We start from the raw sequence: 17092 nt of genomic DNA, 5'->3' as shown, positions 1-17092 counted from the left end.
CTCCTCTTAAGATCCCAGGTTCCTGTTAAGAAGCCTGATCAAGGTAGTCCATAGACTGTCTGGCTTTGGGTCAGAGCCTACCCCATTTCTCATCAGTTCTAGAAGCTTCATGAATGGTGGGAGTGATAGGAGGCAAACAATATCAACAACAACAACAGAAAGTAGTCCTGGGCCTTTTTTAGTCTGAACAAGCCACCTGGGTGTCTGCCAGTTTGTTACAGTAGAACTTAGTAAACATAATGTATTTTCTTTCCTAGCTTCATGAGTTCAATTTGCATGACTTAAAAGTGATTCTGCTTTTGCTCCTATTCCTTGTTTAGTGATATTATATATTCTCTTGTTCATATTTGCATGTTTCTTCTTTAATATTTTAATAGGGTTTCTTGAACTAAAAGAGATGATAGGGTAGGAAGATTCTGCATAGCAAAAGAATCTTAAGCTGGACAGGCTGGCTCATCCCTGTAATCTCAGCCATTACAGATATAGATATCAGCAGAGATAGACATTAGAGAGATAGACATCAAAGGCAGTCTGGGCAAAATGTTAGTAAAACCCCATTTCTATTAAGATACTGTCCATGGTGTTTATATCTAGAATCCCAAGTGGGATAGAAGGATGGAAGTCTAAGGCTGGCCTGGGTTAAAAAAAAAAAACAAAACACAAGAGCTTATCTGAAAGATAGCAAAAGCAAAAAGGGCTGGGAGAGACCCAAGTGCTAATATGTTTTCCTAGGAAGTCCAAAGCCAGGAGTTAAAACCCCAGTGCTTCCAAAAAGGAAAGATAAATTATTTTCTTGTCTGTAGGACTCTGATCTGTTCATTAAGGACTCTTCAGTGGCTCAGGAGCCACATCTTAGTCTTACAAGGAAGTAATCTCTTCTTTCCTACACAGTTAGAGTAGTTCTTTTGTTACCTGTATTATGCCCTGTATTCCTTCATCTTCATTGATTTAATCCATTGAAAAGCAGTAAAAGGAAAACTCAGAGAGCTAAGGAGGAAGGCACAGAAGACTTGGTTGTGGCTGTGCTGGATGCATGAGAGAACTCTTGAAACACAGAGGATCTGATACCTAATTTAGTTTGTTAGCTTTCCAGAGCTTTGACAACTAGAAAGAGAAAAGAAAAAAGGCTGGGCCACCAGAAACATGAGCAGTGCGGTCATGAAGCAGTGGGGACGAGGGTAGGAGAGAGAGGTCAGTTATTGCTACTTTCTGACCATATCCAGGTAGAGTGGAATAGGGAGAGATGCAAAGTACATCTGAGTGTACTTTGCAGGTAACAAGCAGCTGATTATAGTAAAGAATATTGTTTACTTCTGAGTAGCTACTCAAAGCAAGAATTCCTTCAGTGGAGTCTCTGGTACCCTCTAGTCTTTGCCCTGAGTATTTTATGTTAAAATCAAATGTTATATTGTCTTAATCACTTTTATTCATTAAATTTTTGTTCTTATTTACATCAGCTTCCAATCAGAGAACTATACAACCTCCAAGGGTAAGTTCAAATTTATGAAATGAATTGAAAATGATCGCTTGATGGAGGAGAGTGAGAATTGGTCATAAATGAATTGAGAATGATTGCTTGATGGATCCGAATGAAGATTGTTCATTGGAATATTGAACTGTTCCTCTCTCTGCGTAGTGTAAGATCAGATTAAGATAGTATTGAAGACATTTCTTGACCTTTACATGAATGAGTCCAATTCTCCTTTAAAACTTAGGATTGCTTATTTAAGTATTAGCGGAATGGGATGAGTAATTCCTTAAGAATTTAGCCACTTCTCATGGGCAGGACTGAAATTTAGAAGTAGGAATAATGCCAATATATTGCCTCATGTGTGGGATTTACTTTATGTAAATACGAATGAGAATTTCAGGATTGACAGTGAGGAAGAAAGCTTTTTATACTAAGTTGACCTCACAAAAAATTGTAGTCTATAAAATAAGCATAAACATTGCTAATTGTTCTGAATTATGATTCATCTCCCACTCCCATTTTGTAAACATGTTTCTCCCTGAAAACTTCTCTGCATATTTTACTGTTCTTTGAATACCTCGCTGAGACAGTTCTAAGAAAAGGAGCAAATTGAGGAGAGGATAAATGAAGAGAAAAGGTCATTATAAATATAGACACATCACAGTGACAACCTTAAGAGCTATATTACACTGACGGGGACTATGTTCTATTTGGCTTCCTAGAAATGATTGGTAATAGACGTGTCGGGAAGCAGCCCTGAGTCTGTGGCAGGAAGTGCCTCTGAGTCTCTAGAAAGCCACAGAGGGCACACCCAGTGGGCAGGTTGAGGCAGGCTGCTGAGTGTCACCTCACGGGTTTGCTGTGGATTGGTGCCATGGCTATATTATGCAGACAGCAGTTCATACAGTGCCGTAGAGATAACCAATCCGCTGAACCTTTAGACCTAACAATACTCTTTTCCTCTTTCTGAGCTCAGTTTGCATAACTTGAAAATGATTCTGCTTTGCTCTACTCCTTATTTAACGGATATGTACTCTGTTGCTGTTTGCCTGTTAGCACTTTTATTTTGAAGGATTAAGTTAAGATTTCTTCAACAGAGAGGAAGGTAGGATGGGAAATTCTACATAGAATATGAAGAGAATGATACAGTCATTATTAAACTATTAAATAGTTTAAGACCAGCTTGGTTTCAGCCTTTATTTCCTTATTTGTTTTATTATAGGGTTCTGCTTACTATAGAGTTTATATGTTAGTATATATATATATTTACATATATATGTATATATATAACTTTTAGCATTAAAAAGATATGTTACAAATTATGTTTTTACATAAATATATTTTAAATATTTTCCAGAAAGCTGTAGAGGAACCCCTTAATGGTATGTGATATTATAAACATTACATTTTTTTCTTGATCCTATATCAGATCATAATTTGAACTGGCCCTCAAAGAAGTTACAATGCTCACCTATGCCTTGGGGAGAATCTAGTTGGGAGTTTCTTAAAAAAAAATTTAACCTATTTTTGATTATTCATCAAGAATTAGAAATACTGGTTTTATAATGTTATCAGCTCTGGGGAAAATACAGTTTTGTATCCTGAGAGTAATTACTAACCCTAGCCCAGTGCTTATTTGATCCAGGAGACCTTTGTATTTTATATTGGCCAGGAGATAAGTAAGGCAGGGCATCCTGAGGAAGGAAGTCTCAGTTCCTTCCAAGTTTCTCATTTGTAAATTCTAGACTGAAACAGACTGTCCCACAGAGCAAAACCAATGTGCTTCACTTTCTGTCCATGCAAATCTAAATCTGCATTTCCAGCTAAGCATGTTTCCTTTGTGGCTACTATGAATGTGATCCATAGAAATGCTTCATAATAAAGTAGCCTGCAAATGAATTTTGTTTTAGAATTGTGGGATAGTTGGCATTACATGCTGCTGCTTATGTTTGTTTATTTTGGATGTGATCTCTAATCACAGAACCTTACTAACTGCCTTTTTGGCTTGTTACTAATCCTTAGCATTTAAAGAATCAAAAGGAATGATGAACGATGGTAAGTAGAAACTGCACCTATGATTATTGACTGGTTGAAATAATGGCATTGGAAAGAAAGCAAAAAGCTCCTTGAATGTGTGACTTGAAAGGAACACTGTCAAATCATAAATGTTCACATTTCCTAAAAGTTGGAAAACGCTTTGATTGTAAATTGGGTAAGACTGTACTATACAAATGAGACTCTCCAGTTCTCAGTCACCCAGTAGAGAACTGCACTGTGGGTAAAACATTTTTTGGAGTGGGACTGGCTTTAAAATGCTTTCTGGAAGGCACATAGATTATCTGGCACCATCAGGAAGCAGTGGCTCACACCTGGCTACTCAGGAGCTGGAGATCTGAGGATCATGACTCAAAGCCAGACAGGGCAGAAAGACTGTTATCTTCAATGAATCACAAAAAAAACTAAATAGATCTGTGGTTCAAGTGGTAGAACGTTAGCTTGGATGAAAAAGCTCAAGGATAGCACCCAGGCTTTGAGTTCAAGTTCCAGTACTAGGTTAACAAAAAAAGATAATCTGTCATCAGTCTTTATCATTTGATAGAGTTTCTTCTGCCTTGGTAACGTCCTGTCTGCTCTCTATTTTCCCAAGCAGGAACTTGGTTGATGAAAGGGAAAGAGAGAGATTCAATTCTAAGATACTTAGTTTGGCTAACATTCATGTGGATGTTTATGTTAACATGCAATGATTCTTTAGATCCACTGGCATTTGGTTAACTTATGCTTGGAAGTTTTGTCTCATTTTCAAAATTTCCTTTATACCCCAGACATCGAGTGGTTAGTTATGCCTTGCTCCTCTAAACATTTATCTTTTTGTTTTTACTCTTGCAAAGTTTGTGCTCACCTCTTTAACACAGTGAAACATTGAGCTCAAGAGGCTTTGTCCTCCAGAGTACAATTAATTTTTGCATAAGTTTCAAAACACTTGGATCTAAATGTAAAACAATGTTCAGGCTTGGTTGGGGAGTCACAGCATGATCCCATGTTTCTAAGTCTGTAAATGCACGTTTTGTTATTCAAGCTACTGCATTCTAAAAAATAAAAGGGTGCTTAGTGAAGATAAATTGAAAATGTTTTAAAGTATTGTTTCCTAGAATTACAGCATGGCTTATGCATATTTACTTCCGGCATCCTATTTTTCAATTTCTTGGTTCTTTCTCCTATGGTAGTGAGAGTTTTCTGTAGATGTGTGAGGAAACGGCTCCTTTTTCAGAAAAACACTACAAGAACCTTGAGTGTCTCTTCCTTTGTTAATTTACCTTGATGTGACTTTCTGTACATTTTTTTTGAACCACTACATAAGGAGGTCTAATAAAGCTGTTTTGCCTTAAATTTTTGTGTCTTTATAACATTTAAAGTCTATGATGACCTTTGAGATGGCCTTGATTTGGCTAATCTTTAGCTGGCCTGAATTTAGTTTTTAAATATCTGTATGTTGGGCTGTTTCTCCTGACAGCTGCTTGGTGCTCATAGTGCATCTGTTGAGTTAATCAGTGAGGTTCAGATTACCTCCCTGGGTGCTTTCTCTCTCACCTCTACCTAATCATATGTCTGTTTTATGTATATTAACTGTCTGTGATAAAAATGTTACTCAAAGGTCAGTATCTTTTGCTTTGGAAAATTATCATCTCAGCTTTTCCTCGGCATACCTAACAAGCCAACATTGTCAGACTGTTGATTTTTCACTTTGCTTGGCATTGACATTTTACAAAACCAAAAAGGCTAATGATTTGAATGGTTTCTGTCTTAGATCATTGCAGATATATGTTTTAAAACATTTTAGATACAGTTTCTGAAACAATTCCAGATTTTAAAAATGTATCCATTTCTTAATTTGTAGAACAGCATGAACATTGACAGTAATCCATTTCTCCACTTTCCAGAATAACTGAAGTGAAGTGGTGGACTCTGTTTGGAAGCCGTAAATGTGAAGGAATACAATTATGTTTAAGCACCATGGCCTTGATGAGTCACTGTTGAAAAGAAGAAAACAAAACAGTAACTGGTTTTCATCAATGAGAGAGCATTGATAAGTCATTTATCCTTAAATGATTATTACAATTGTTTATATTCAAAGAAACTGTCATTTAGTTAATAAAAGAATTATGATCCGTGTTGTGTGCCCAATTGATATCCAGTTTTATGATACTTTTATTCAATTAGGGGCAAAAGTAGATAAGGCAACTTCCAAGAATGATGTCCTTCAGATCCTGGGGTCTCTAGACTCAAGGTTTAAATTGGATTTGCCTAGGAATTACTTAGCACTGACCTGGTGGCTATCCAGAGATCTCCTTGAAAAAGAGTGGCTCTTATCAAGCCTTTGTGAAACTCAGGTTCCCAGCAGCTCTGGCTGAATAATGTTGTCTGGGTGAGGGGAATAGTGACTTCAATAAAGATGAGAATTAGCTTGGGAACACCTTGTATGGCACCTGGGTGTGCTGTGATGCTGTTGGAGATAGTAGTCTTCATTCTTGGGGGTTGCCATTCACACATTCCCCCTTTGACATTCAGTGTCCTTCCCAGATTCAGGATACTTCTGTTGGTGGATGTGGTTTCCTTTGATTCACACAACCCTTTGAACCCTGTCTTGTTGTCCTGTTACTTGCTTCTGCTGTATAAGATGTAGCACTTTTTTTTTTCTTCTTTGAACATGGTCCAGTGATGCACTGGCATCCTTGCAGAAAGGAGCTAGCTTGTTCTCAGAGCACTGTGTTCATCCTTTTCAGCAAAAAATAGCTATGGTTGTAACATATGTATTCCCTTCCTCTGATTTTGAAGGCAAAAAAAAAAAAATTCTACAGTGTTTCTTCACTTCTTTTCTGATCGGAGGCATGACAAAGCAAGACTGAAATCCGAACCCTGCGTATCCTCTGCATGGCAACATAATGTGTGTCTCCACCAGGCCTCAGGCCAGCCCTGGGAAGGTGGCTTCACTCTCGTTGTGTCTCTGTTGCATGATGAACACTCATCCCCTTCCTCCTGTATCCCACCTCTTGCTTCCCCCTCCCAAGGTTGAAAAGTAAAACAAAACCACCATTATTTCCTACCCCACTTAGAAGAAAATCAGCGTTCTGACCGTTGTGATTGCCTGGAGTACTTTAGATTATTAGCACTTGTTTTTTACCTTGTTTGTGGGTGTGTGTTTGTATGTGCACATGTATAAGATAGGCACAGGCATCTTCTGTATGGACGGAAGTGGCAAACGTACAGGAGAGCAGATGCTAACTTCGTGCTTTTAATAAATACATTTAAACACAAAGATCCTTATTGGGTGGAAGTATATTTGATGCACAAATATTTGATCTCTTAAAACTTTAAAAAAATGTCTAGGAAATTTGTCACGCTTTTTGACTGCTCACCAACACCCTCTAAAAATACTAGCAATTGTTCCTGTTTGTGTAATGAGATATTCATATTTGTGGTTAAGTGGACCACAGAACAATGTTATTTTTTAATCCATTGAATGTTTCCATGTGCCTCTTGTATGCCAAACTTACCGTCATATTTCATGTGGGACCAAGTGGTTTGCCTAGGGCAAACCTCAACTTAAGACCTGCTAGGCCTCTCAGAAAACTGAACACATTATCAAGACAGCTTTTCTTGGAGAAAAAAAAATATATATATATGTAAAAGTTCCCTGAGTATGTAACTCTCCAAAATATTAGCATATGGAGAGGGAGCTGTATTACTTTATACAAATCTGATGGCTCCTGCTGCTCTTTTTCCTTCTGAAAATATTTACACTTTCCTAATATTGTTTGTTACTTTAGAAGTCAGTTTTGATGAAAGGAGGGGGGGCAACAGATGGACTTGAAAAAGCTCCAAATTCCTAGTCTCTATTAAGAAAGGTATGAAAACCTTTAGAGTCAGATTTTTTATGAACTGAAGTTGTACATTTTAATACACAGTAAAGTCTTTATTTGGGTTCAGTCGTGGGGGTCTGACCATCTGTTCTGATCACCTTGAGGCTGTACCTTTTGGAAGCGTTCACTGCCCTAGACTATGCCACCAGAGGTAGCAGAGAAAGTGCCATGTGAAATCAACTCTTGCTCCTGTTAGCTTCTCTGGATAAGGAACCACGGCAACAAGAGACCTCTTGCCTGGGCATCATTGGGCCAGTTCACTCTCTTTAAATCAGACTTACAATGACTGCCAATTCTAGTCAGATCAAATTTAAATTGCTAACAGTGTTTTGAGCATCAGATATCCATTTTGCCCCATAATATACTTTTCAGTCTCTGATACCAGTTTGGGCTGTCATCTCCTCCATTCAGTTTTTATTTATTACACTTTTTCCATTTGTACAACAGTACAGAGTGATACCATTTGTCACTTTCTGCAGCAACCTTTCCAGCCTTTTGGAGCAAATCACATTTTTTCTCCAGCCCTTTCTCCCCCACTGACTGTCCTTTGCAGTCTGTCCACATTTGTCTAGTGCTCTCTTTCATCTCTCCCTTACCATTCCCTGGTACATCATATATCTCTGCTTAGCTTTATTGGGTTTTTGTCTTGCTCTTCATACTGGGTTTTAAGGTTCTTTCTACAGCAAGAGCTCCTCTCCCCCACCCCCCTGCTCCTTTTCTTCTCTCTTCTTGCCGTGTTATACATACCTTAGACACTCAATACATAAATATGATGACTGAGAATTGGCTGTGTTTAGATTTTTCACTATTTTTTCATAGGGTGAGCTAGAGAGTATTCTTTTGACAAATATTACAAGTTTTGAAAACATTAAAAGGTAATGATTTTTTAAGCTGGAAATTCTAGGTTCATTCTGTTTAAGTTCTTAAAATGTCAGAATTAACATAATGGGGCTATCTCATAATAAAGAGTATTGCTCTTTTTAAGACATGATAATCAATTTAGTAAGTGACCAACCAAATTGTGATTTCAGCTGATAAAGCTCAAGAAGTGATGTTTATTCCTGCATTTCATTAATAAAAATTAAACTTGTCACCTCTAGACTTGTCTTGTCTTGTAAAAGGGTAATAAATAGTGGTCAGTGGTACAGAAATGGAGGTACAACCCCTTTACTTGCCTGTTGTTGGAAAGCGGAGAAGGAATTGTCTGGCAACTCTTTCTTTTTTTTTTTTAGTATATATTTTTTATTGTAACGATACTGTACAGAGGGGTTACAGTTATATGAGTAAGGTAATGAGTACATTTCCTATCAAGCATTGTTACCTCCTCCTTTGTTTTTCTTTTTGTTGTATATTCTGTCTGAAGAATCATAGAAATACAAGTTTTACATTTGTGTCATATTCAAAGTCACTTAACTGACATCATCCATTGGGGGTCCCTTGTACGTCATTTTCAGTGGCAAATAGGGATGATCCAAGTTAACTTTGAAGAGATGGACAGTATCCAGGAAGTGTTCCTGCCTTTAACTTAGATAGCTCTTTAATTATGATCTAGTCATTTGAAAGAAAGAACAAGAACATGTTTGGAATAAGCTGTCTGAAAGATGGCATCGGTGAAGCTTTTAAAATGGGAGGGGTGAGAGAATACGACACTTTTGTTTTTATTAAGCAGAACATTATTTACAAAAGCCATGTTGAGAATTAGATCCCCATCATATAAATATCCATTAACCATTCTAAGTAATAGAGAGAACTCCAGTGTTGCTATGTGTAAGATGCTCCCTTGGGGGCCTTTTTGCATAGCAATTAAAGGTGTGCTATTTGTCAGTAGCCATTTTTTGCAGTGATTTAAAGACCAAAGTTGTTTTACAGCTGTGTTACCGTTAAAGGTTTTTTTAAAAAAATATGTATTAAATCAATTTATCACTGTTTGAAGCTTTGAATATCTGCAATCTTTGCCAAGGTACTTTTTTATTTAAAAACATAACTTTGTAAATATTACCCTGTAATATTATATATACTTAATAAAACATTTTAAGCTATTTTGTTGGGCTATTTCTATTGCGACAGCAGACCTCAAGCACATTTCTGAGAAAGTTAGTCTATTAATGTTATTTTCAAGTTGTCCATAGACTATATAAGAATGCAAAGAATGACTTAAAGTATTAAGGATGTTCCTTTATAGAGTAATGCCCAGTATATAAATTTTTTAACTGAAGTGGCATTTTAGATAAAAGTTTTAAACAGGTCCAATGTATTTAATAATTACCTTTCAGTTGATTTCCCAGTGGTATTGTGAAAATATCACATGGCAAAACAGGAGATCTGGGTTCTAGTTACTGCCTGCATCCTGTGCAAGCCACCTACCTGTGCTACCCAGCTGTTCTTGTCTCTAGAATAGGGAGACCCTGTGCAAAAATAACATTAGGGTGCTTTATTTGAATTGGTTGTCATAGCTATTTTGATCACTTAAAACCTGAGACTAAAGAGGGAAATGGGATCTGTTGGCTAGTGTGCCATGAAAATTCAGGTAGTACACCTGAATTCTGAACATCAGTGTTGTGTCAAGGACCTACCCAGTGACTTGTCAAGCTTTCAGTTTTATCTACCTGAGACCTTCCTTCCGTAGGTTCCCTATGATGCCAAAGGTCTGATCCCAGACCCATTATCTCCTAAGTTTAGGGAGACTCGAGACGCAAGAGAGTGTCTGTCTGTTTCTCAGTCGTTTTATCCACTCTAGATTGCACCTGGAACTCTTATTGGGTCACTTGAGATCAAGTGCTCTGATGGGCCAGCCTTGCTTCACCAAATAGCCTGCAATGGAGGTGTGGCCTATATTTGGAGCGTGTGGAGTGGGCTTGGGTAGAAGGCAGAGGGGCAGCCTCACCTGAACCAAAATCCAGAAATAATTACTCAGATAAGATGTCATTTAGTAAAGGATTCTTAGTCAAGACTGCAATCCATTCAGGACTATGTTCTCATTCTGCTTTATGTGTGATAGTAGACCACATGAATGGAAAATAATCTTTGGCAGCCAAGTGCCATCTCATTCCCCACCTCATAAGCAATTTGATTTTTATGCATTTATGAGGACTTTTTCACTCTCAGCAGGAGTAACTAATGGAGTTCAGAAAGTATTTAATGGCCTACCTCCTGCACAGAAAGCTGCCCAAGGTAGCAGAGAAACTGTTCTCAACCTGATTAGAACTCCCATGGAGGTGTACACTTCCAAATGCACCTGGGCTTTATTTTTGTGTGGCATCTCTCCACCTCGAGGCATTGGATTTGACAACATTAGAAAACAATGGATTATGGAATGTTGTCTGGGTGGCTACTGCTCAGTGGTTGTGCAATTGGCTGGCTGGCTGGGCCAGAACTCTCAGACAGTATCCCTCAGCAGAGGCAAGTGATGTATTTAACACTGAGTTACAGATGATTGAACTGGTTATTTTTATTTATTTTTTTATTGTGAAAATACCGTACAGAGGAGTTACAATTACATGGGCAAGATAATGAGTACATTTCTTATCAAGCATTGTTTTACTACTACAGATCACATGCACTCTAATAAGAAATTATTTTTTCTGGGGTTGGGAAGGTGGCTCATTGGTAGAGTGCTTGCCTTGCATGCCTGAGGCCCTGGGTTCGATTCCTCAGCACCACATAAGCAAAAAGAAAAAAGCCAGAAGTGACACTGTGGCTCAAGTGGTAGAGCGCTAGCCTTGAGCTGAAGAGCTGAGGGACAGCGTCCAGGCCCAGAGTTCAGGCCCCACGACTAGACCCCCTCCCCCCAAAATTATTTTTTCAGTCATTGGACTACCAGGCCACAACTTTTCAGTTCTGATCATAACCAGCTGTGAAAGGAAGATATATTCCTAATTGGGGTAATAAGTATTGCTTCTCTCCAATTCAGAGAAAGATGTTTTATAAGTCTGAAATTATAATCTAATCGTGACAGATTGTTTACTAGTTTTGCAGACTGGTAAAACTATTGCCCTTAGGATAGATGTTACACCACCAGACCAGGGAACTAGGTTTTCTGAGAGCCTCTACTTGAAATTACCTTATTTCATCATAGACCTGTCTTACAAAACCCTCAACAAAAGCAGTAACTAAAGATCTGCTTCTGGATTTTCTTTGGCTAGCCTAAGAAATTCCTCCAGATTAAAGTGACAACCTGTAAACATTTATAACTTCATAAACAGGATTGTTTGAAAAGTCTTAGGAGTTGTATTCAAAACAATTATTCTAGTATCTACTTATAATTTGTAGTCATTCTTAATAATGCATTTGGGAGTGCTGCAGTCTAGTTGCACCCTGATGAAATATACTCTTCTGGTCTGTTCAGGTATGGAACAGATTTTGCAGGGAAATAGAACTCTGCCGGGCTAAGGAAATGAGTCTCCAATGGAGCCTTAAAGGGATAGAATGGCCTTGGTACTGAACAGAGCTGAAACTTGAACCTCTCCACCTTTGCCACTTCCTCATTTAGCCATGTGTGGGAACCTTGCATGGCAGGCCTCCAACTACACTCAGGTAGTTCTAGTAATGCAGCTCACCCTCCAGGGAGTTTCTTCCCCCTAACTCAACAGAGCATTTTTAGAATGTGATGTTCATAATTCTTGCTTCTGCTAGTTAGCAAATGCATGTCATTTGTTACCTGAAGAAACCTTTCCCTAGCATACTGCTATCCAATGTTTCTCTTACTTGGATCAGTTAGCTCTGTGTGTGTGTGTGTGTGTGTGTGTGTGTGTGTGTGTGTGTGTGTAAGAGTGGTGTGATATGTGTGTGTTTTAAATATATGTGTGTGTGTGTCTTGAGGATGTTTTTAGTTTGATGTCTTCTCACATACTTAGCCCTGTGCCTCGCCATTAATAGAAATGGTTCCAGTAACAACTATTAGTAAAATGGAAAGATTTTTCCCAGATCCTATGTAGGCATGTATTTGAAAGCATCAATAAATACTAATTTTTCTAATTTCCATTCAAAGAAAGTCAGAAAATAATGGAACTTTCATGCTTTACACCTGTTAATAGTAGGTTATGTATTAAAAATTGTGTTTGAAATTATACCAAAAATACCCCCTAAATACTAAGGCATTTTTTTCTCAAAATTTTTTTTTGTCAAATTAAACATTTTTGTGTTGTTTTAGGGACTCTGAGAAAAATGTTAAATATATTCTCTGGGAAAGGTATTTGCTTGCAGGGTTGACTGGAATTGTTCATGAATTCTCATTCTTGGGACCCCTGCTTAGACTCCATTTTCTTCATGTGGATGGATATCCTGCACCTTAGCTGGCATTTCCTAAAGGCATGAAGTCATAGAGACCTGGAATTCTTAAACCTTGAATTCTGTAGAGCTTGGAGGCAACTTATTTGCTAATGCTGCTCTACCTAGCTTTGTTCCTACCTGAGTCAGTTGGTTGGGACTCCCATCTTGTTCTTTCCAAGATTGAAAGGCTCCTGTTTGGGTCTTTACATTGAGGAAAGCTCCTTGTTTCTCTTGACCACAGTACAAGGCAGGTTGGTGTGGGCTGGAGAAGAGAGCAAAGTGTGGTGGGTAAACATCTCTGAGAAGCCTTGTCTCTTAACTGGCCCAAAGCAATCTGGATACAGATAGTAAGAGGTTAATTTACTCATAAGAAGAGCCATTTCTTTTCATGGTTTTTTTTTTCTCTGAGAAACAGAGCCACCAAAAAATGGTTTTCACTACAAATGGGAAATTCTTTTTTAAAAAGGGAAACAGAATTTCTGGTTCCAAACCTTTAAAGTCCCCAAAACAAGCTAGCAGGGCACAGACAGTGATAAAAACATTTCCTGAGACTACCTGCTCCAGTCTTCCTGAGTATTTTTATTCTTCCCATTGGAAATTTTAATAATAGTAATAATAATAATAATAATAAAGGATAGCCTCTTCAGAAGAGAAGGCAAAGAGCAGCAAGTGGTCTTCAAAAGACTCAGTAAGATAATAGATTTAAAGCTGTTGCTGAGTGTAACTTTTGGGTTCAAAGGATTTTTTTAAATGAAATCTTCGCAAGCAATAGTGAAGAAATCTAGAACCCCCTGGGGTGATAGGTAGAGTCCTGTCAGGGATTTAAATCTAATTATTAGTCTGAAAGTGAAGAAAGACCAGGCCAAATGTCACCAAGGAAAACAGTAATAGTCATGGTGTTATTAGCAGCCCCATTATTAGTGCCTTAAAGGAGAGCTCAGCACATTTACTCTTGCCCCTGAAAGGCCACAAGAGGCTTCAATGTTTGCTCATATGGTTTCTTTTTTGTGTTCATGGTGGAAAGGTGTTTCCTATGCCTTACAACTTACCTTTCCTGGTCACCGGATAGGAGGCCTTGTAATCTGCTCTGAGTTCACCCCCACAGGGAGGGCACCTGTATGACCTTGCAGTTAGCCTGACTTTTCTGCACCTGTTTCTTCATTTGTATAACAGAGACCAAATTACAAGATTACATGAGTTATGGTATAAAATAGCACAGTAACAGGTTCAGGAAATGTAAGCAATTTCTTTCTTCCTCTTTTTTTTTTTAACCTTTGGAATTCAGGGCCTCAACCTGGCTTGACTTGCTTTCTCTGCTGGCGTGCTTGAACCACACCTTCAGCCTGGCTTTTTGCCAGTTATTTTGGAGATGGAGTCTCATGGACTTTTTCTGCTCAAGCTGGCTTCCCACCACTGCCCGATAGCCTCTTGAGATGATAGGCATGAGTCATTAGTGCCCTGGAGTTTTCCTTTATCCATTGACCAAAGTAGAAAAAAAAAAAACCTAGCATAAAGAGTCTTGAGATGAGCAGAACCAACACTGAAGTGCATATTTTTTCCTGTAATGGGTTGTTGTATTGCCAAAAAAAAAACATGAAATGACTGATTACATACAATGATTACATACATGTTTACAGTTTTCAAACTGTAAACATGAGATCCAGTCATGATATTCCTGCTAGCAAAGCGAAAGGATGGAAGGTGACATTTCACATCAGATGCTGTTTACTAGTAATTTGAATGTAAAGGTAGAGAAGAGCTTGGCCACATAGCACAGGAAAGGTCTTTGGAGCCTCATTCTTCCAATATAGCCCATGCAGTTATTCATTCGTGTCGGTGACTTATTCTCAAGACTCAAGAAACTATATTAAGAGCAGGGCATTCCAATCACACTAGACATGATGTGCTTAAGAACTGAGAGCTGTCTTCAGGCTAATAGCCAGCCGAAATGAAGTCTATGAGAGTGAAAATAGCTATTGAAAATACTGAGTCTTTATTAGTATTATTCCACAAATGGGAGCATTTCCCCAGGGGATTTTGCTAAGGTTTAGGTTATCTTGTAATAAGTCAGTTCCTTTAGGTGACTGCAGAATGTAAAACAGAGGGTAAGAGGAGGAAGGGAAGGAGGGAGAGGGGAGGGAAGCAGGCAAGCTGGTGATCTGTGAATTGGAAGTGACTTCTGTTTACTTTTTCTCCACCTACTCATATGGCCAGGGATGGTGCCCAGTTCAAGCAGAACAAAAACACCAGATATACTAAATGGTCTGAGTCCTTTAAGCAGAGTACCGAAATTTCCTTAAGACAGAGCCTGATTAAAAGCATCAATTTTATTTAAGGCATAATTTTCTATTGACCTTCAGCACTTACCTTATTACATACTTTCCATAGAGACAGAGTTTGAAGAATCCTAATACATTGACATTTTACTTCCTAACCCTAACTTGGCTAAAGATGTGTGGTGAATCAATGTGACATATTACATTAAGTAATACTTCACTGTTTATGTTGGTTTGGTGTTCACAAACAGCAACTATAGCAGACTCCTTCCTTTGTCCATCATCTGATTAATAGAAAGTAAAGCAGAGAGCCAAGCACAGCCCCCAAATTATATCAGAAGTGGGCATCTGTGTCCTTCATCAGAACATTGCTATTCTAATCTGCCAAATGAAAATTATATACGTATCTCCTCTGGTTTCTTCCTCCAAGACAAATCTCTTACTTCCTTTCACTAGGGCCTGGAGAGTGCACTGGGAATCATGGCTTTATCTGAATTTTCAGTGGAAAGGATGTGCTGCGCAGTGAGAAATACAAATTTTACCTACACTGGAAATAATTAGGAACTAGCAAGATAAACCACACACACACACACACACACACACACCCCTAATTGCATCCAAGATAAACCAAAAAGTCAACAGTATTAATGAAAATTTACCAATATCTCAGCAAGACTAGGAAGTAAATAGATATATATCTTTATGTATAATTAAAAGCAAGGACCAATTATGCCTCACTTCTTCCTGAGCTGTTTAAATCATCAAGGAAGTCTAATGTAAAGTGAGAAAAAATCAACTCAGGACATCTTGTCATCTGCATTTAATCAAGACTTCTGAGTTTCAGATGAGCTTTTAAGCTGGGTAGTGACAAGGTTGTACTTAGGAGCCTCTGTACATTTTCATTGACATTCAGATTATAGCTCTATATATTTCTGGTTTCAGTATTCAAATTTAGAAAACATTATAAAAAGCTAAGCTTGTATCTATAACTATAGCTAAATTTATTAACATGTTAATTTATCCGATTATGAAAACAATTCATAAGAGTCTTTAAAAAAAGCATTTTGTTGAGCTTTTTACTTCTTTTTTTTTATTGTGAAAATACCGTACAGAGGGGTTACAATTACATGGACAAGATAATGAGTACATTTCTTATCAAGCATTGTTGCCTCCTCCTTTGTTTCCCCTTCCCATCCCTTCCCATCCCTTCCCATCTCCCACCTCCCCTACCCCCTGCTTTTTAGTTCTTTTTATCTAATTTTTTACAATACTCTAGACATTGCAGTACACATTAAAGGTCAGGTTATGGAAAATGACACATGTAAGAGACTGTTCCATCCACTTTGTCTAAAAAATCATTTTTCAGGTTGTTTTATTTCCATCTACTCAATGAACTACAGATCCAAGGTGAAGTTTGAATTCCTCCTCCTTGCTGAATTGAATGACAGGAATTCAGGGGATGTCGTAGGAGGGCCTCAGGCTTCCAGGAGTGACAGAAGGAACCAGACCAGGAGCAGGAGTGACGTGCCAGGCCCTGCAGTTTCAGGCTTGGTCTTTCCCTCATCATTTCTTGCTTCATTTTCCCTTACTTGTCAGGCATTTTGCCAGGACTGGTGACAAGGCAAGTGAGAAAACATGTCACATACTATAAAAATCCTTGAAAGAAAGATGCACTGATACATAAATCAATGTCATTTCTTGTTTCACTGTTAATTATGAAGACTTTTTTCCTTTACTTCCCAGCAAGGTTGTTTGTATTTTTTCCCTCTGTCATAAAACTATCATTTACTGGCCCATTCATCATGGAAATAATACCACTAGCCACTATTTATGGGACACTTATTCTATGCTGGACACTGTGTAAGAGTCTAAGTATACAGGCAAGATCAGAGTTCCTTCGAGATAGAATATGGCAATTCATTGTTTCTTTCTTGTGTGTGTGTGTGTGTGTGTGTGTGTGTGTGTGTGTGTGTGTGTGCACGCGTGCCATGACTCAAGGTTTTGCCTTCTAGCTTGGCTTCTTCCACTCAGGTTGGTGCTCTACCATTTAAGCCACATCTCCATTTCTGGCTTTTTGACTGTTTAATTGAAGGTAAGAGTCACATGGACTTTTCTGCTTAAGCTAGCCTCCAACTGGGATCCCAGATGTCACCCTCCCA

At 38.2% G+C, this 17092-nt stretch overlaps 1 protein-coding gene across 6 annotated transcripts in view; it reads left to right on the top strand.

The window, feature by feature from the left end:
* The window catches only part of Cd47 (CD47 molecule), a 52079-nt gene extending 44938 nt beyond the window's left edge, over positions 1-7141 (top strand). For 3 of the 6 annotated variants that reach the window (XM_013028543.1, XM_013028538.1, XM_013028542.1), the window contains 4 exons: positions 1458-1489; positions 2829-2853; positions 3494-3526; positions 5410-7141. In XM_013028543.1, the coding sequence (XP_012883997.1) occupies positions 1458-1489; positions 2829-2853; positions 3494-3526; positions 5410-5414 (95 nt within the window). In that variant the 3' untranslated portion in view covers positions 5415-7141. The remainder of the gene's footprint in view (positions 1-1457; positions 1490-2828; positions 2854-3493; positions 3527-5409) is intronic. The other 3 variants (XM_013028540.1, XM_013028539.1, XM_013028541.1) reach the window with 3 other exon arrangements.
* The last annotated feature ends 9951 nt before the right edge of the window (positions 7142-17092 follow it).

This window comes from Dipodomys ordii, unplaced genomic scaffold, assembly GCF_000151885.1.
Source record: "Dipodomys ordii isolate 6190 unplaced genomic scaffold, Dord_2.0 Scaffold111, whole genome shotgun sequence".
In the NCBI taxonomy this organism is placed as follows: domain Eukaryota; kingdom Metazoa; phylum Chordata; class Mammalia; order Rodentia; family Heteromyidae; genus Dipodomys; species Dipodomys ordii.
This window is presented reverse-complemented; position numbering and strand designations above follow the sequence as displayed.